At 36.5% G+C, this 21,007-nt stretch overlaps 1 protein-coding gene across 1 annotated transcript; it reads right to left on the reverse strand.

Moving 5' to 3' along the window:
* Positions 1 to 966: 966 nt before the first annotated feature.
* On the reverse strand, positions 967 to 20,749 carry tpo (thyroid peroxidase). Its single transcript, XM_058398437.1, has 13 exons — positions 20,672 to 20,749; positions 20,346 to 20,434; positions 18,741 to 18,831; positions 18,486 to 18,646; positions 17,357 to 17,489; positions 16,390 to 16,519; positions 14,986 to 15,192; positions 12,338 to 12,850; positions 9,604 to 9,862; positions 7,209 to 7,379; positions 6,811 to 7,048; positions 6,322 to 6,530; positions 967 to 2,280 (listed from the first exon to the last, which is right to left on the reverse strand). The coding sequence occupies exons 1-12, from the start codon at positions 20,674 to 20,676 to the stop codon at positions 6,323 to 6,325; spliced, it is 2,205 nt and encodes a 734-aa protein (XP_058254420.1). The 5' UTR covers positions 20,677 to 20,749; the 3' UTR covers positions 967 to 2,280; position 6,322.
* Positions 20,750 to 21,007: the final 258 nt, after the last annotated feature.

Here is a 21,007-nt window from a genome sequence, read left to right on the forward strand (position 1 = left end):
CAGTAAGTAGAATAAAAAAATAATGTGCTTAAAAATGAAACCCTGTTCGTGATGAAAGGAATGGGAAAAGATCACAGGATGATTGTGAAATGCAAATGTCATAAAGTGCTCTGATGGGCATTGGGGTGCTTTTGAAGGAATGAGAGTGCTTGTTATAATCATTATTTCAAGAAGAGTTTCAAGCGGTGCACCTGTGGCACATTTCTCTAGTGCTGCTATAAATTGTACTAGAACTTTTAGGTCAAATGGCATGATTATCCAGGGTGTATAATTGCCTCCAGCCAAGTGTTCCTGGGATAGACTCCTTATTCACCATGACCCTGAACAAGAATAAGTGCTTAGAGAAGTAGAATGAATGATTGAACAAATTACTAAATTTGTTCAAGCATTTTGTGATGTATGACACTTTACATGCACATGATGCTCTAATTTTCTCATGAGATGCATGTGGAGATTGTGATACATGAACAGATTACTTCTGGGTTCTGTGGTCATATTTTTATATCATCTTAATGCTGACCTTGTGTTAATATTAGTGTCACTGATGAGCATGATTATGTTCTTGACAAGTTCAGTTGATAGACCTTGAAAGTGTGTAGAAAAGTAAAAAGAAAAAAACAAAAAAAAATGTAAAAGAAAGCTAAAAAGTAAAATTCTCCTTGTTTAATACAGAATTCTAGAACTTTTCTAATATAAAAGTTGGGATGTATAATAAACTATGTTGCTTTAAGTGCCTAAAATGTGTCACTGAGGACTTTCTACTCTTTAAAACCTTGTGCTAGTGCTTGCCTGAAGAAGCAACAGATCTGCTCTATTTACTACATGAATAGACTGTGATGATTTATGGGTCTCAGTATTGCTTTATTCATTATCATACCTTCTCATTTAGAGGCTTTCTCATGCAAGTACTCTTTATAAACTAAACAATACAGAAAGGTTTCACAGAAATCTCCATTTTTCATTTAAACAACACTTCAATCTGTACACTGCACAGTGTTTTATGTTTGCATTCTACCATTTTATTGTATATGGTACACTGAATACGAGCAGCTGAAGGAAACGTGCTATGTATTTGTCATTGCTCTTTAGTAGGCTGTGAAATTCCGTTGCATATCATCAGGGCAGAATGTTAAGTAGTATTTGGATAATGAGTTTCAGATCACACTGCATTTACCTCTGATTGTATTGATTCTCTGTGGAGTTAAATTCAAACTTTTTCTTATTTACACATAGGCATTAAGTTTAGTATTTTCTGCATATACTGTGAACTATGATGTCATGTAAATATTTCTGCCATCTGTACATTATAAGAGACATGAGAATAAATTGCCGTAAGTACAAAGAAATCAGTGATTTGTTGCTTTAATCGTTAATTTTTTGGTTTATGTGTGTTATTTATTTTGTTGTGCACATGGCTAAAACATGGAACAGATTTTTTCTGTTGCTTGTCTTGCTTTTAATAGTCCTCAATTTCACTAGCTAAGGTATAAATAAATTAAGGAGCTTCTGAAAGCATACAAGAAGTGTGAAGGTGAAAGGCCTGCAGTACTGTAGTGTATCAGACAGTAAAATGAGCCCACCTGTAATTCAAGAGACCACTCAATTTAAAGGATCTTAAAAGAAGGTGCCTGAAGCTTTTCCTCAATTGTTTTCTATAATCTTCGAAAGAAAACCATGCCAATATATCACTTTTGGTATATATGTATGCTGTGCCTGTTTGTCACACCTGTGCCTTTGCATTGTAAAGAGGCTCGTCTCATGATTAAGATGTAAATGTAGCCAGTACATCTCTGAATATCTCTGTGCTCATTTTCAGCTAGAGATGAGAAAAGGCAACATTTTGTCTTTAGATGGTTTGATCTATTTGAGCATGTTCAATCATTTGAGTATAAAAGTGAGAATATTCTGCACCTCTGTGCATCTGCTGCAGATTTGTGCATACAGGCATAGACCATATGGGAGAACGAAAAGCAGTCACTCATGAAGACAATTCATCCATTTCTAATAGAGGTTTGTATTGAGCTGCTGAATTCTAGGGCACCGTATATTGTACAAAAGTAGTGTTTTTTTGAGTGCGCATCACACATGTAGATATTTTACATGTACTGAACTAGGATTTAGCTTTGGTTTTTGCTTCGGGTTGTTGCACGTCCTTTCTCTGACAGCAGCTCTGAGTAAACACAGCTGAGGCATCCTCAGTTCACGCTGATGATGACACCATTGGACAGTCAGATAAACTCCATCATGCATGCCTTTCTGTGCTGTCCAAATCATTTATGTCTGCAGAAAGGAGGGAAAAACACACAAGCAGCACTTAACAATTACACTAAACAATTTTACAGCCTTCTGAAGAGCAGTTTAAGACCTTCCATTACTTCATTTAATTACTGTACAGGCTTTGTTTTTAATTGTGTGTATTTTGTTCACCCAGGCACAAAAAAACACATGGTTCAGTCTGCCATCTCTGGAAGCGTGTAACCCTACATCAGTTAGAGAAGAAAAACAACAATTCTATAACAAGAACTTGTATTGTATTATATTTATATATAATAGAGTCTAAATTTAATGCAAGTTAGATTCACTAATTAGTATTTGATATGTCCCGCATTTGCTCTAGTAATAGCATGTTTGAGCTGCCACGCACTCAGCAAGTTCAAGCGCAAATTCTGATGATAACTTTTCAATCAAATACATCAGAACATCTTTGCTTCAGTGACAGGGATAAAACTCAAATAAAATCTGATCTGTTGTACCTAGGCATTAATATAGTCAATATCACCTATTTGATTTAGTGATATTCATGAAATTTCCTTTCATTGGTTTCAATTTTCAAATGATTAGAGTGCTCTATATTCAATTCAATTCAATTTTATTTGTATAGCGTTTTTAACAGTGGACATTGTCTCAAAGCAGCTTTACAGACCATAAGAAATATAGTACAAAAGGTTCAAGATTAATGTTAGACAAAACGATCAAGATTAATTTTAGACTTATATTTAAATTTATTTGTATTAATCCTTAATACCTAATGAGCAAGCCTGAAGCAACTGTAGCAAGGAAAAACTGCTTTAGATGGTAAGAGGAACCCATCCTCATTTGGCTGATACTGGAGAGTGCGATTATGAATAATGTCCTTTCTACAATCATTTACAGTCAGTCGTAGTATATGTTATATATTGGTCTCTAATTTATGGACCCCACTATATTACTGAAACTGCATGTGAGTGAAGTGACGTTTTCCATATTATGGTTATTTGTATGTTCGTCCTTTAAGGAAGTATAGACATACCAGGATAAAACACAACAAAGTGCAAATACAGAGGAAAGATTAGCTATAGTATCCTCATTGTGGCAAAAATAATGAATAAGCTTATATGTATTGTTATATCCCAAAATGCTAGTAAGTAGCTATATCGCTATATGTTTTAAATAAAGTGGAACATATGAAGTGTCATGGTAATAAAGGGGGAAACAACAGTTTCTTTGGGATTTCAGCAAATTGAAACAATCCCAAAATGGGATGTCAATTTAAAAAGCCTTCCAAAAAAAATGTAAAATGACTGAATAGATGTTGGTTTAAAAAAAAAAAGAACTAAAAAAAAGAACAAGAAAAAAGGTGTGTGTGTGTGTGTGTGTGTGGGAGGGGAGGTCTTATATGCCATGTTATTCGTTGTATACCTTTGGAAAGTGTAAAGGCAATCACACAGGAGGAAAGAGATATCTTGTCAGTGGAGAGCCGTTTATTTTTGGAGATATGTATGTGTGCCTTCACTGGCCTGAGGACTGGGCAATGCTGTATGCAGTGACATCCATTTCCTCCTCTCTCTTTTCCTAAGGACATTATCTCAGTCCACAGCATCGCAGCAGCAGCCTATTACATAGCCTGGTTTCAGCAGTAGATTGAATAAACACTAGAGATATGGCTAGAGCATGTCAGGACCTTTAAGGTCACAGGACCAGCCTAAAGTAAACCTTGCCTCTCTTTTCATATCTGGAAATATGGAGAATGACAAATGCTGCAGCTTGTACAAACAGACTACAGACTAGGCTGAGATTCAGATGCAGCTCCTCTAATATGCTTTATAGAATCATATCTGCATGGTGCTCTAGGCTCTAAATTATAATCTATTCATAGATAACTGTTTATTTACTCATTACAAAGATTAATTTCTCTGTGCAACAAGTGTGAATACGTTCATTGTTCTGGCAGAGCTACATTTCTCTAATGGATCAATATTTGTCATCAGGCAGAACTCCAGAGTTGAAAAGATTGCCAGCCCATGAAAAACTCATTTAGAGCGCACACTGAGGATCATGGGAACTGTTTGTAATCAAGACGCTCAATAACAAGTGGACGGATTATAGGAATTTGCCGAGGTCATACCTAAAAGCTTTAGACTGGTCATCCGAAAAGCAGCTGACAACTTTCCTTCAGTGTGTGCAAATATTCCTAATCATATTTTACACATGGTAAAGTAATGCTGGTATAATTTTTAATCAATCTGCCTCTTATTAGGCTAATGTTTTTGTCTTGTTTTGTTTCAAGGCTGTCTTGAGAGAGTTCCTCCTTAGTTTCCTAAACGTTTCTGGCTCAGTCATTGTTCAGGATTAGCAAACCTTCTCGCAGTAACACTCAGTGTGTTGGATTGGAAAATAACTGCTCATTCTCCATCTCACCTGGGAGCCTGCAAGATTTTTAGCACTGCAGATTGAAGTCATCCTCTGCAGTTCAGCCAAAAATTTAATTAACCCAGTTATCTCTTTACTGCAATATGTAGTCCATCAGTCAGGACATGTCTGGTGTTTACTTCTTTAGTATTGCATTAGAGATACAAGACTACAGGAATTCCCAAAACAACAAAAGTCTATAACACAGACAGAAATATATAAAATACAAAAATATGATAAAGGTATTATAAATGTCTTAAAATGGTTAATAAAATATATTAACAACTTTATACATAATATTAATCTCCCATTTCAGCTTTTGGCTTTTGGGCTCAAGCAAATGTTTAGTCATTTATCTATGTCCTATTTCACTCATGAAACATTTCCTAATCTCTTCTCCACTTATATGATGGTATTTTATTTACCCAGCCAGTATATGGTTCATCAAGGCTAATCACTGTGCTATCAAGGCTATTGACTATAGTCTACTACTACTGGATTTTTGTACCTCTATTTTAAATCCAGTAGAGGCCACAGAGACTATGCCTATATCTTGTATCTTGTATTTTAGTAAGATTAGTATCACAAGAGTCTTTCCACTGTCAAAAACATCAACATTCAGAAATCTAAAAAAAAACAAAACAGTAAAGTATCTTATTTTATCAGGGCTGTTAAATTACTATCAGCAAGCTCTATTTCGATAGTCGTTACAGAATCGAGTAATACAGCCACACAAAATAGGTACAGAACCTAAATCATTGCATGACTGCACCAATGATTGTCTATAAAAATGTAGTCATCTCTATGATTTGATGCTTTATTCTCTCAGTGGGTCTGCAGCAATGAGTCATTTCAAAAGTATTTCAGAATAATAATTTCCCAGCTTGTCCTGTTAGGACTATGAAATAGAGAGGCAGAGAAATAGAGAGGGAATTTTATTGTCGTTATATTTTAACATAACATGATAGAATGTGCTTGAATTGAACTGTGAAAATAGTTGAAAAAATAAATAAATAAATAAAAAAAATATCGAGGTAATAACACAGAAAGCATGAAAATCGAAGTAGTGTAGTTGGCCAACAATGTGAGCCTGGACCAGTCATGCTCTGTTCCTATCATGTGGAAATAAGTGTTATTCCCACATTCAGACTGGAGGGGAAAAGGGAAGTTGTGCTATCTTCCTTAATTCTCTCACATTAATGGAGAGTAATTTGGGAAATTCCATAAACACCCAGTTTAGCAATGTATAAACTGAATGTGTATATCATCGCAAACTTGTCTCAAAATACACTGTTCAGCTTAGTAATGGCATTTGCACATTGAATCTCATAAACTTGAATCTCATAACATAGTTGTAGCTGAGAAGGTTGTCATTCAATAAGGCCCATTTTAGAAAGGTTAAATCACCACACAGTCATTTTTAAATCAACCAAATTTCTAATTAAAAAAATCAACCATAGTTGTATAACATTAAAGCTTTAGCTGTATCTATAGCTGGATTTATCTAATAAATAAAGCTTGAATCATTCTGTTCATTTTAACCATGTTTCTAATAGAGGCTTTGGTAGCTATTCAGCTAGAGTTAGCCATCTAGTCTAGGGAGGATACTTTATATACTTATAGTGCTGTAACATCTCATTTAACATGTACTACCTTATTCAGGGTCCTCCTTCCATACATCTAGGTCCATTGAAGGTATATTGGTACATGAGCGAAAGTGTTCAGGGTACTTTCCTGCACTGAAGGGATCAGTGGGAACCTCTGTTAGCCCACTGTTGTCACATATGACTCGAGACAGTGAGTGTCTTTGTAGCTCTTTTCTCTGCTGCTGGGAAAACACACCCGGCTTTTCCCACCAGAATCTGAAACACATACAGTGCATCTAGACTTTGACTGACACATCATTTTTGTGACTGTAGAAAAGCATTTTCGAATTCTCCATTTAAGTATAAGTTCAATTACGGGTCACTATATCTTGCTGTATGAAGAAAATGACCTTTATTCTTTATCGATCTATAAAGTAGTGCACGTCACCCTTGACAACACTTTTGACATCTCCTTTCTTTTTCATTATTATTTGACAAGGCTTTCACACCAATACACTATAGACCACTTACAATAACGATGGACTAAGCGACTTACCTGTCACCTTCTCTGAGCATCTTCATCTGTTTTCCGATCAAGCATGCAAATAGAGGGCCTGTCCTCGTGCCAGGCATTGAATCCTCTACTAGACCTGCCAGCCACACATCAATATTATCAGGATGCCCATACAGATCCATTATCTTTTCCACCAAAGCCCTGTCATGTATCACACCCTTCAGATCTCCTTTGCTTTGCACTCTGTCATATCCACAAAACACCCTCCAGTCATTGTAACCTGAAATGCATTTTAAAGCGATGATATTATATTTAGCCTTAAGTGTTGCTTGAAGCATGTCTGTACAGTCACTGTCATTTATCTAACAATTTAACAGTCTGTAATTTGTATAACAGACTCTAATTTACATTGTGTGTGCTTCTGTTGGCAGCGCATTCACCTGGCAGGCCATGATCTCGTCCTCTTTGGAGGTTTAGAGCTGCCAGATCAAGTGCCTCTGGAATAGTGAGCACCATGAGTTTCTCCGTCAGCTCCTCATTCATCAGATGATGTTGGTTTTGTCTGGCAGCTGCTCGGCTTATGAGACCTCGTAATATTGGATCCAATCCTCCTGTAGAGAAGAAACAGCCAGAGAGGCTATACTTCAATTGTTACACACAGCTATAAATATGATATGTGTAGGTTTAAAGCCTATTTTCAGCCAAGACTGCTTTATATATACAAACTATTCAACATATGTGTGAAAATAAATATATAAATAGAATCTAAATCAACATCTGTGTTAATATTGCCCTTCCTAATTAAAAATGTATATAAAAATATTTATCTTTAAAGCAGCAAATAGAGCACCATTTTTTCTATTTACTATTTTGTAGTCGGTGTAATTGCATGGGGGAGTCACAATGGTGCAGTGGGTAACATTTCAGGCTCACAGCTCCAGGGTCCCTGATTCAATCGTGACCTCAGGTTGCTATCGATTTTCTGTGCATGTTCTCCCCATGTCTCGTTTTCTTCCATTTCCCAAAAACATTGATGGGGACACATCCACTGCAGGATCATTCCAAAATGAAATGATGAGCCTTGACTATAAAGTCCTCCTCAAAATGATCATTTTTGATGGGCAACATTTAGAAGATCGTTTCAGAAGCAACTATGTATTGGAAAACTTTGTTTTGTATATAATGTACATGACTAGTGTGCTTCTCCAAAAAAGTGATTTGAAGTCTCTATCAATTAATACATCAATACTGGTTGACTAGGTTATGGACTAAGAATACCATCAGCCTAACTGCGAGATAATATTGCTGTACAGATAATTAAAGGCATATTAAAGGCAATTAAAGGTAAAATATAATGTAAATTACCAACATTTGCTAGAATTTGACTTGCTGCCTGGACTATTATTTTAGTCATATATATAAAAGAAAGAAAACAGGAGAGCTTAGTTAAATGTTAGCAAAACTTGCCTAAACATTTTTTTTTTCAAAATAGATGAAAGATTTAAAGGTCTAAATCAGAAGCTAAAGAGTAAAATGTTAACGTCTCCACTGGAAATGTAATTAAGTATGAGTAAAATATCAATTTCAGTAATAGTCAATTATAGTGTAAATATACCAAATTAATAGTTTCATAATGAAATACAATTCATCAAGTATATTGTCTTTGAAATGAGTAATATTAAATTGTAACTGTAATTGAGTTGTAATTAGATTATAAACAAAATAAGACTGAAAGTGTACCAAATGTGTCCCAAAAATATATTACATGTAGGTTTTATGTTTTCATTTAGCCCATAGCTTTTATAATAAAATAAAATGATAAAATGATAAAAAGCTATGATAAAAATCAGGCTACATGAACTGTACCTCCTGAATATTGCATGGTAGCCTGGGGAAGTTTTTGTTGCTTGGTTGGAAAGTTCATTTTTTAATTATGTTATGTTAACACATTCGTTCAACTGCATTCCGAATGGCTGCTAATAACAACCCCTACAGAGGGGAACCCTTCAGAGTTCTCACTGCAATATACTGTAATGCATACAGAAGTCTGGAAAATCTTCTTTCAGCCTTCCCTTCCGGGGAGGCCACAGCGAATCATCTCTCTCCACCTATCCCTATCTTCTGCATCCTCAACACTTGCACCCACTAGCTTCATATCCTCATTTATTACATCCATATACCTCCTCTTTGGCCTTCCTCTTTGCCTCCTGCCTGGCAGCTCCATGTCCAACATTCTCCTACCAATATACTCACTCTCCCTCCTCTGAACATGTCCAAACCATCTTAATCTGGCCTCCCTAACTTTGTCCCCCATATGTCCAACATGAGCTGTCCCTCTGATGTACTCGTTCCTAATCCTGTCCAATGTCACTCCTAAAGAGAACCTCAACATCTTCAGCTCTGCTACCTACAGCTCTGACTACTGTCTCTTCCTCAGTGACACTGTCTCTAAGCCTTACAGCATGGCTGGTCTCACCACTGTCTTGTACAATACAGAAGTCTGGAAAATACCTTCTAGATATGGAAGTGAGCAACATGTCTCCTTGTGATACATCCATGTGTTATGTACCAAAGTGGAAATATCATACAGTACTTCCACTAATTAGTCTACTTGAACTTGTGGGTTGCCTGCATATGAGCATGTGAGCAATCAAAATTTAACATTAATGTATTCAATATTACTGTCTTCTGCCTTATCTGTGTGAATCAGCATGATAATGAAGGCAGAGAGAGTGTTTCTGCTTTTCATTTTCTTCTTTTCCTTTGAAGTTGGTTTTCTGAAAATTATAGTGACTGAACTATACAGAAGAATCAACAAGCAAAGCAAATATGTACCTTCTCTGATTATTCGCCATGGACTGAAGAAGGTTTGATGCAGTTTTAAGGAAGGAAAGTATTCATGCTCCTGGAAGCTTTCGTTCAGTCTGTTGATACGTGTTGAGACGGTGGCATGGCCGAAGCGGAATGCGGCGGTGGCAAAAACATTTGAGACTGAAGGATTTATTGCATCATCATAACCCTCATAAGGTCCAGTGATTTGATCAAACGCTTCTTCTCCTATGATTTTTGGAATATAATCCCTCATGGTGATGATCTGCAAATAGAGCACACAGCCTTGATTCAGATCTAAGGTTTATTTGGGTGAAAGTTGAGGAAAAGCGCTACACTTCAACTGATAAAATCTAAGTCTTCCCGGGTTTAAAACTGTATAGGTGTATAGTGTAAGTGACATGCGATAAATAAAGAGCCTGAAATTTCAGATGACCTTATGGTGATACATTTGAGTAGCTCAGGTCCAGGTCTGTTCACTGAGCTCTACAGAATGCTTTGCTATCTAGGATGCTATATATTTGCTCAACTGGAAATCTGTGTGTAAAATGGCAATTTGGGACATGCTGAAGTGTAAGATTAGATAAGATTGTATGTTTTTTCCCCTGTGCTATCCCTTAGAACATCATCTTGCCTTACAACACTTTGTGTAAGTTAACTTGTGTAAAAAAAAAAAAGAAAAGAAAAGAAAAGAAAAGAGAAAAAAAGAGAAAATAACTAAGCTGACCTCCAGAATCCTCGCTGTAGATGTTTCAGTGGACTGTCTGTCTGACTAAAAGATTTTCCCTTCACTGTCTTCTTAGCAGCAGGGTTGCGTATATTGAAACTCACTGTTCATGAAGACTATAATGTAACTGCTTCACCACCAGGCACCGGAAACCATTTTTTATTGCTTTTTTGTGAAGTCAGTCCCTCTGGGACTTTGTTAAAACAGAGCACACTCTGCTTGACGCATCCCATCTACTTCTGTCTCATAGCACTTCAGAGTGTCTTTCTCTGCCACTTTAATTTAAGGGGCATGAGCTGCATTCAACCTTATAGATCCTTTTGTGGGCAATGAAATGTTTCTTTGATCCAGCACACACTGCTCAAAGAGGACAGACATTAGGTTTGGGGCTGACAGCCTTTAATCCAAAAATTTATTCTCTACTGAGTGTGGTGAATCACCTTTCTTTTTGCCAGTGAGGGCTGGCCATAATATTAAATTTAAGCTAAAATCTAATATATGTCAATGGACTAAACTAAACTATTAGGGATGGCCAGTTCATTATGTACTGAGGTCTTGTTATGGAATAACAAGAGTGATATTTGACAAACTATTACACCCACTCATACTTAAAAGCAGATACATAGCTGCATTCATGATTTGAACATGTTTTAAGTGTTTTAGGTCAGTCATGCCCTACTATGTTCATGCTGTTCATGCTGTAACTGTTTTAAAACAGTCAAATCAGTGTTGAAATCAGCCCCAGTCTTGCTTCTTCATACATACCCATAATTTTTCTTCTTATGACCATTGGTGGTGCTGTTGAGCCTGGGTCCAAATAGGATGCATAATAATATGCCTTAAGACATAATAGCTCTGATGTTGTTGCCAAAAACAAACCATTAAATTTATATTTTCTTTGAAAGAGAAAGGCAGGTCTTAGGCCTACTAGTCCATTCATACCAGCTGCCTCTGCTATTTGCACTCCGAGCATTCGAAAATCTGCACTGGTCTAAATGGAACAATATATTCAGAAAGGAATAAGAGCTTTGGCATCTATTATGGAAATGATTGTGCTAATTATACGGTAGTTAATTTTCCTGGGTACTTTTAATAATACATATAAAAGAATCATCACTCTGGCAGCATAGAAGAAGCGTATTGTAGTTTCAGTATGGGTTACAGAGCATGTGAGCACTGATCTATGTTGAAATCTCTAGAGAAGGATTTGAAGCTGCACAACCAAAGATGAAACTATTTTCCTCCTACACTGCTCTCAATAAAGCTGGCCAACTGTCTAGCATGCGATTTTCTGCTATGTTCATCTATCAGCTTGGGTAAAATTACAGCTATAAACAAGCCATTGCTGTTGAGTGTTTTTGAAACTGAAAATCCTCACCTGGAAAAAAGACATGATGCCATACCCCTTTGCATATATTGTAGTTTTGGGAAGTTATTATGCTTAATGTTTGAGTGATGTGGGTAATGTTCCAGGTGTATGTACAGTTCGGTATGCAATGCACAGTTTCCTTATCTTATTACTGTAAATCTGAGGCATGTACATTTATGCAGTTGAGAGAATAGGACCCAAATATGCAGAGCTTCATCATTAGTAATCACCCTTTTAGAGGTCAAGTTTGTGAAGCATAAGTAATTTATGGAATGTATTTAACATAAATTAACTTGAGAAGTCATGTTTCATTGCAGTCATTGTTCAACTTCAGCAGTAAGATAATTTTGATTTAATTACACCCCAGGGCTTTTCCAGTTCTGAGCAATAGTGCTTAAACTTCATCCCAATCTTAAATTATTACTCAATGAACGTTTAACTGATATTAATGTTTTTAGTTTTATTTTGATTTCTGCTAAAATGAAAATATTGTAAGATTTCCAGTTTTGCCATATGAACAGGAAGTTTCTCGCACCACATGGCACGACAGCCATGATGCAGAGATGATCGATTGTTTCCAAACACCACTCAAGCTGTTTGTCCTCCTGATGTAAGTGTGAGATAGTGCTGTGAATGCCTCATACCTGATGCAAAGCTCCGACAATTTTCCGGCTCTCCTGAAAGATCGTATTGGCACTCCAATGGGTGTTCAGTTGTGCCAGTCGTGTGGCAATGCGATTGTGCTCTCTCACCCAAAGTGTGTGAAGAGCAATCAGAGGCAGAATCTCGTTCACCCTGCTATCTCCTGCGAGAAAACACTCCAGGCGTTTACTCGGCCCTGTACCTGGCTCTTGGAAGCATGCAGACATGGGGTTATTGACAAATGGCAGGTAAGTACGACCTGCAGTATCAGTGTGCTCACTGTTAACTGCGAGCAAGCCCTCAGAGCTTGAGAAGTTCCTGAGCATTTTGTGTAATTCTATAGAGTGTCCATATACGGTAGAAGCATCGAGGAAGGAAGTGATTGAATTCATCTGCTGTCTCTGCAGCATCTGTTGTGGGTGCAGAGTGTGTATCGGGCCATTCAGGCAGGCTGGTGCAGAGCGGAAAAATGGGAGACAGCTCTTACTTCCAAATAGTTTATCATGCAGAGGAATCTGTGACACACACACACACACACACACACAAATACACACATAAATGCAAGGGCACAGAGAGTACATTATGTTTTTAAAGAGAAATTTCTCGTTCTGTTTTTCCTTCTTAACGTCTAATCGTCTTCTCTCTAAACAACTTAAACAACTTTATCACACAGCTGCCCATGTGAGTCCTTCAGCCCTGTAAATACTGCCTCATCCAATTCTCAATTCCAAGTAAATTAAATTGACATTAACGTTTAAAAAAAACTTGGTCTGATATTGTAAATGAGGCAGCTAAAGCGCGGTGTCTGTAGCACACTTTTAGAATATTTTTAATTTAAAAGAAAAAAAGTATTTTAAAAGGTTATAATAAGATTCCGGTGTAGTGTAGCTTGACCATAAACAAATAAATGTAATGAACCGCACAGCAGCAGTGTTGTTAGTACCATTTTAGAGCACTGTATTACCGGTGTGTTGACAGTATCAGCTGCTTGAATGCAGTTTTCTCTTAATCTCTTTATTCATTCTTTTTAAACTGTTTAATCCTCACTGGTTTCAAAGCTGAGGATTCTGTAAATGAGCTCCTATAGCCCAGAGATAAGTTAGCATAACTCCAGCCTGGAGGTTCAGGGCAATGCTTCTGACAAAAGGTCATTTTCAGTCAGAGATTACTGGCCAGTCACATTCGTTTCATTTCGCTCTGTAGTTTGTTTGCTGTGAAGCCGTTCTCTGGAACACAGCTTGCACGTTCCTAAAATAGCTCTGCTGCTCAGGGGCAGTTCTCAGTGCTGCAGGCTAGCACGCTGATGATGCGCTTGGTTTTGATCTCTACAGCATGCTCAGGGAAATACATGTATAGCTATATATATGATGAGTTTTGTTTGCATTCTGCATAGCTGCATCGTTACAAATTAGCCAACATAGACTGAATTATTTGTTCTGAGTTGCACCATGGATTTATAGATTGTATTTTCTGCAGCATTTGGAAGGCAGTTATTTGAGAGCAGCAGGAGACCTACCGTGCCCTTCACTACCATATGTGTTAGCAATATGTTTGAATTTGTTTCTTATTGATCATTTATCCTGATGAATATCATAATATTTGTATTTACAGTGTGATATTTGCCCAAGGTCAGAGCGAATGCAAATAAATTTCAGTGTTCTGTGTATCCTTGGTGGGTGCCTTCTTGCCTCTGGCTGAGGATACTGAGATTAGTTACAAAACTACGCTGCTCTGTAATTTCCTACTGTATTTTTATGAGCAAGCATTGCCCCGAAGGATTCTGAAATGTATCCCTGTCCGAAGAGAGTCACCCTAGCAACTTTCTATTTTCACCAGTGTTTGTGGTTTGATAGAGATAAAGAAGCAATCAATGATATACACTTTTTAATTTTAGGCTTCTGTCACAGATGCTGATTATCCTCCAACGAAGCACATCTCTAACCCACAGTTTAAAATAACCTTCCCTGAAGTGTGCTATATACATTCACACCTTACAATAACAGGCTGGCCATATCATAAAGATTTTACATTTTGAGACGATGGAAATTATAAGGTTCTGTCTGGCAATTCAACGATTTCAGGATGCTGAACTATAAATTGGTAATGCTTCATGCTGACCCCTTTCTGGGATTCCTCTAGTGCATAGGATTTTTTTAATCAACATTTTACAGACTAAAAGGTTTTTACATATTTATTTTATGAAATCTTCAGATAACATGCTCATTATACAAAGGTTTGTAACAATATTCTGGCTCCTTTATTCCTAAATTTCCTCAACTGACAAAACACTTTCAGTTATTCACATTTCAGTTATACGTGTTGGGATTAAACCTATTCAATGCCACTGACCACTCAAGTAGAGCACTCAACAATAACAAAAAAATATTTATAGCAGCTTTGATAATAGTGCACTATGATTTCTACCAGTGTAACAAAACAAAAAAAAACAAACAAACAAGCATGGACCCCCTGGTTACACTTCACAGACCTCTTTGAGAACCTCTGCTTCAAAGAACATTTTGGCACCTTTATTTCTGACAGGCTGACACTGGATTTGTGAAAAACAAGGTCATTTTTGAAAATACTTGATTCAAACCATCTTGGGGCATTTTTGCTTGTCTGATTGCTGACATTTATGTGTGGATGTTACCTGAATTGGAAAGCAAGGATTGGAATTTCCACACATGTGTAGGCAGTTGATTCCCTCCAAAAAGGCAGCTTTGCTTGTGCTTTGAGGAGTGAAGGAGATGTCATGGTCTATATACTGACCCCAGTCCACAAGCATCTGGGAATACACCTCATCTTCTAAGCGGCACTCGCTGGAGATTTGCATAATTTTGTTGCTGACTTCCCGAACCTTAAAATATGATTGATGTGATGTTTAAATCAGAGAAGACTAATGTGATTAATGTCCTCAGCTCCTAGACCAAAAATGCTTTAGTAATTTTATGTGTTGTTTTTCAAGCCTCGCTCTTCAGTTGTCAGGCCTCTGCCTAGTTCTAAATAAATAATTCTTCCCGTCTCATACATTTTAATGTGGACACTAAGTCTTCCATTTACTTAAGAGACGACCAAGAAAGGCCGCTAAGATTTTTTAGAGGCTGAAACACTTCAGATGTGAGGAAGACTGTAATCTGTTGTAATCTTAAATGTTGGCTATATTCAACAGGAGTGAGGCAAAACTTTGAGTTTTAGGGTTTACTAAGTGAAATCAGCCTCCACTTTCAGCTTTTCTTTGGTTTCCTGTGAGAAATACTCTCACTTTGTATGTCGTTGTGTTACTAAAGCATTTGTGGAGACAGGCATATGCAATAATAAAAGATCTCAAGAAGTCCTAATCTAATGAAGAACAAAACATTTCTATGGAATGACTATAGAAATGTTTTGTTCTTCATTAGATAACATATATACATAGCATTTCTCATCACATTAAACAAGCTGCAGTTTTTCGCTTCCTGAGTCATCAGATATACTCCCACATTTATCTATGATAAACCTAACATCTTATATACAATTTATATCAGTACAAGTTTCAATCTCTCTGAGTTCTGAGTAAATCCTTTTTGAATATTTCTTTTTCTATTTATTTATGATCACCTTGTCTAATAAATGTTTAATTAACAGCCATGAAGACATGGGTATGAATTTTTACTGCCTAATCTGTCTGGAAATGTAATAAAATGGACCCATTGGAATATATTTTTGGAAAAAATACATTTTTTGTTTACAAGATGAGCCTCGAGGGGACACATTATATAAAATTGATGTTGGATGCCAGGTGCCAAAAGTGATAGAACAGCTGGGGTGGAAACTTTAAGGAAGGGGGATAAAAAATCCAGAATTGAGTAAAATGCATGTGTTTATAATTGGGTGCACAGGAAATGACAAGAAAGTTAAGTTAAACATTTAAGTGAATACTGGGGCTGAATACTGGGGCGTATTTTTTTTAAATTACAGTTAAATTCAGATATTTATCAACACTTGAACTCTAATGCTGTTGTTTTTCATGGTTCTGTTTCATGATTAAGTGAGCATATGAGTGTCTGTAGCTTACAGGGGGAAGATGGAAGCCTCTGTACTGGTGCCCAATGTTCCAGCCTTTTGGTTGGCTTTCTCCATCCTCATACTCTGCTGGGAGCCATCTGGCCAAGGCCGTGCTGGCTGCTCCCCAAAGAGGTTTATTTCTGAATAACCAAGGCAATTTGTATGTTTCTTGAAATGTAGCACCATTTTTTTTTAAAGAAAACAAATGTATTTGCATATTGTGCTGCAAAGAGATACACTCTCAGTCATGTAATATTTACATATGAGCAGAGTACCATAAAACCTACATAATTACACACACACATACAATGCCCTTTGAAGCTTTTGCGGAAACAATTCAATATTTACTATCTATGTATAATCACATTTTCAAGATGAGTAAATAATAATCAGAGAAAGTGTAATTATTCTGTATGTATGACTAATTTTGAGCTTTTATCAAAAATAGTAATTATAATCATAGACACAAGTAAGTGATTTACAGCTGGACCGCTGTGCTATCTCCTAAAAAATTCCATTCAAGTGAAGAAAAGCAAAAATGCCATACATTCTCTAATGAAGCTACGTAGCTTTTAAATAACGATACAGTGCATGCACTAAAGAAGCTAAAGCTCAGCCTGAACCCTATAATGGCACACACCAAAGCAGCAGCTTTAAATATTGATTTCAAGCATCTCTGTGTGAGCTGGATACATTTGGTGCAGTAATGTATGATTCTCACACTGCTTAGTGTTTTTCTTTAGTTGCTTTCACATTCACGCTGCAAATAGAATAGCCTCTATCCGCTCCACAAGCCCTGACCTATCCTATCTGTCATGGCTCATCTTATCAACTTGGCCTTGTTGCTTCAGCAAAATGCCAGGGTCTGGTTAGCATGAGAGCAAGCACAGGGCTGATTAATATGGTTTCAAATAAGCCTGGAAGATGGGCATTGTGCAGTGAGTTATGGATGAATTATTAAGTGAGTGGCCAGCTACCTGTTATTGCACACTCCAGAGATGGTGCGGTATTTCTCCGAATCTCCTCCTGTGGGACAGCTGGCTGGCAGTAGGGGTGGAGGACATCCAGACAGGTTTGCTATCAGCTCGACTTCCTCCAGGGAGAGAAGCTCTAAAAAATGAGCTAATTAATCGACTCATTTTAATTCAAATATTCAAAAAGTAAATGGTCCTTTTTTATTAAACATGCATTACTGGGATTAATGTAACACCTTTATAACTAAGTGTGCCCTCTGACATTTCACTCCTGCTAAATGCTGCTACTTCAAACTGTGTTCTTCTGCACTTATACACCAGGGCTTTTAAATCCCCAAATCTGATTGGTCATTAGGTAATGTGTAATAGTGTTGGCAGTATTTCAAAACATAGGTTTATATTAATGTACTTGTGTTAATAAGTTATCATTTCTACACTAACACCTTAGTGACATGGATTTGTTTGTCACATGTAACATGATACAAGAAACAAGAGGTTGTTTAATGAAGAAAAACACTGACATGTACCATGTCCATGAACATATACCATCATGGATTGTTTTCCTATACCATCATGCCCTGTCCTGTTCTATTCCCTACTAAATCACATTTATGAAATTGTGGAAATTCAGAAATAATGGCAATAAAATACAATATGACTTAATATAGTGATCATCAACCTGGAGATCTGCCTTCCTACAGAATTCATTTCCAGTTCTGAACCAACACACCTGCTCCGGATAATCTGTCCTCTTGATTAGCCAGAGCAGGTCTGTTGGAATAGCAGCAGGAAGTGTGCTGTTGGAAGGTACAGCACCAGGATCAGGAAATGGCAGTACCACAAGGCGAATTCAGTTCACATGGGATATATTAGAAAGATTTTTGTAATAAATAATGAAAAAATAACCTTTTATAAAGGATTTCCTATCCTAAAATTCAAATTAACTAGGTTCTTTATTTCTATAATTCTGAATAGGTTTTCAGAAAAGTATTGTCATATTATACTGACAGGTAGTTCTCAAGAGACAAAAACGAACAAGTCTTCCATAATTTCAGAATTTAACTGACAGTATAACTTAATATAACTTCATATAATAACGTATTATTTTAATTTTCTTGAAACAGAATCTTACCTAAAGCAGAGACTGATCTTTTCCACCTCCTACTTTCCTTTTTCTTTACAAGTTGCAGAGTGGTTTGAAAGACCTCTGCTGCATTTGATATTTCATAACTTCCTGCTGCTGCTTGCCTGGACAAAGCAAACATCTGCATGTAGGATGGCTGAGAGTGATTCCTGCCATTCAGAAAACAAAGGCACTGTAAATCTATTCATTTTCTTTTAAAGTAAAGTAATAATTAGTCATTCCTGCAAAAGAAAATCTCTTTACCCCATTGCTGTCTGATGTAATGCACTGTTGACCTTCTGCAGACTCTCTTGTATTGAGGATATCAGCAAAGTTTCAGAATTGTTTAGTTTTTCTGTGAAATTCAAAGACAATACTTATGTTTATGAGACTAATACTGTCGAAGTTAAAAGTCCACACTGTGACATACTATAACAAGGAAAACAGTATTCAGTTAAATATATTTATTTGCTTTTTTTAATACTTATAGCATATTATTTAGTAACTGGCAGTAATTTATTAATTAGCTAATGTGAAACAACAGAAAATTAATGTATTTATGAGACTTTCACAATCTGATGATTAAAGCTATAATAATAATAATAATAATAATAATAATAATAATAATAATAATAATAATAATAATGGACTACTGTTAATAACTGTTAATACTTGTATGAAGGAAACTACAGAATCAAATATTAATTTGATGGTAAAACTGGCAAACAAGAACTAAATTAGAAGAACAACCACATACTGTATATCCTGAACAAAATTAAAAATAAGTAAACATTAAAACAACTTAAGGATTCAGAACACTCCCTAAAGTCAGATATTAGTTTTGTTTCTGATTTTTTTCATTGAATACATACACCGATCAGGCATAACACTATGAGCACTGACAGGTGAAGTGAATAACACTGATTATCTCCTCATCATGGCACCTGTTAGTGGGTGGGATATATTAGGCAGCAAGTGAACATTTTGTCCTCAAAGTTGATGTGTTAGAAGAAGGAAAAATGGACAAGCATAAGGATTTGAGTGAGTTTGACAAGTTCCAAATTGTGATGGCTAGACAACTGGATCAGAGCATCTCCAAAACTGCAGCTCTTGTGGGGTGTTCCCGGTCTGCAGTGGTCAGTATCCATCAAAAGTGGTCCAAGGAAGGAACAGTGGTGAATTGGCGACAGGGTCATGGACGGCCAAGGCTCACTGATGCACATGGGGAGTGAAGGCTGGTGCGTGTGATCCGATCCAACAGACGAGCTACTGTTGCTCAAATTGCTGAAGAAGTTAATGCTGGTTCTGATACAAAAGGTGTCAGAATACACAGTGTATGACAGTTTGCTGTGTTTTGGCAGCAAAAGGGGGACCGACTCAAAATATGGTCATAATGTTATGCCTGGTCAGTGTATATTCAAATTCGCCTGTGAATTTTATAATTAATGCAGACTTGTATATATTATATTTGTATACATTAATTTATTTTCACAATATGCTCAGTGATTATACAGTGATTATTCATTTCCAGTTTCCAGTACATATAACTAATCTGAGAATATCTTATAGATAAACTTGAACTCCTTTATTCCCACATGAAGGTGAATGTGCAAAGGTCAAATAATCTATAATGCATCTGCTGGAAGATGAATATAGAGCTCAGTTAATTGCCAGGAACATTCACAAAAGCATATCTTATCACCTGATTTACTGAGAATTTGATTTAGACCTCTGTGTAGCTCATGTGATTATTTATGATTCTGCTTTTGCACTATGCTCTTAGCTGCAGTGGTAATATGCAAAGTAAATTATGATGTATAATGGACATAAATCAGGTGTATATGAAGTGATGAATAAAACATGACCTACGTTTAGATGGAATTGTATCTGCAGATGTGTATGAAAACAAAATGCAGCAAAGTAGCAGCCGGGGTGTAGAGTTCAACATTGTTACAGAGCTAAAACAAAAAAAGACCTGTTATAGAAAAAAATGGAAATAAATACATAGCCTAAGAGCATACATCATTTCACCATTATTCTACTTTAACCTTACTAATGTTTTTTTTTTTTTTTTTACAACTACGATATTCAACATTAAGGGTCATTTAACACAGAATATTTTACTAGACAAATCATTTTAAGAATAAGCACAAATTATGTTCATATAAATAAAATATGAAAATAAATGTTCTTACTGCATGTCTCTCTGTGCGGTATCTTGCTCTCTATGTGTACTCACTCGTCTATGTTCTGGAGTTTTCTCCTCCTGAGAGGACATAGTCATACCCTGCTGACTCCACACAAAAGCTACTTGATTTTCTATTCTTTTCCGCTGCTCTTCAAGTGCACAGCTTACGTAGGTAGAAGCCTCAGAAATATACACAGAACACTGCCATTTACGTCAAATTTGTCACAAACTGAAAAAAAGTGAATGTCATTTTTTCATGTGGAAAGTAACATTTATTTCTTATCTGAAACTGTTAGATGTTTTCCCACCTTACTCTGTAATAAGCTAGGCATATCCATGATTA

The sequence above is a fragment of the Hemibagrus wyckioides genome, linkage group LG09, assembly GCF_019097595.1.
Source record: "Hemibagrus wyckioides isolate EC202008001 linkage group LG09, SWU_Hwy_1.0, whole genome shotgun sequence".
NCBI lineage: Eukaryota > Metazoa > Chordata > Actinopteri > Siluriformes > Bagridae > Hemibagrus > Hemibagrus wyckioides.

Bases quoted from the DNA above. Each gene is read 5' to 3' on its own strand.
- tpo (XM_058398437.1), bottom strand. The intron at 17,490-18,485 runs GTAAGATTCTGT...CTCATTTTTTAG, and splicing joins AAGATCAGTCTCTGCTTTAG to AGCTTCTCTCCCTGGAGGAA. The intron at 7,049-7,208 runs GTGAATGCGCTG...AATGCATTTCAG, and splicing joins ACGAGATCATGGCCTGCCAG to GTTACAATGACTGGAGGGTG.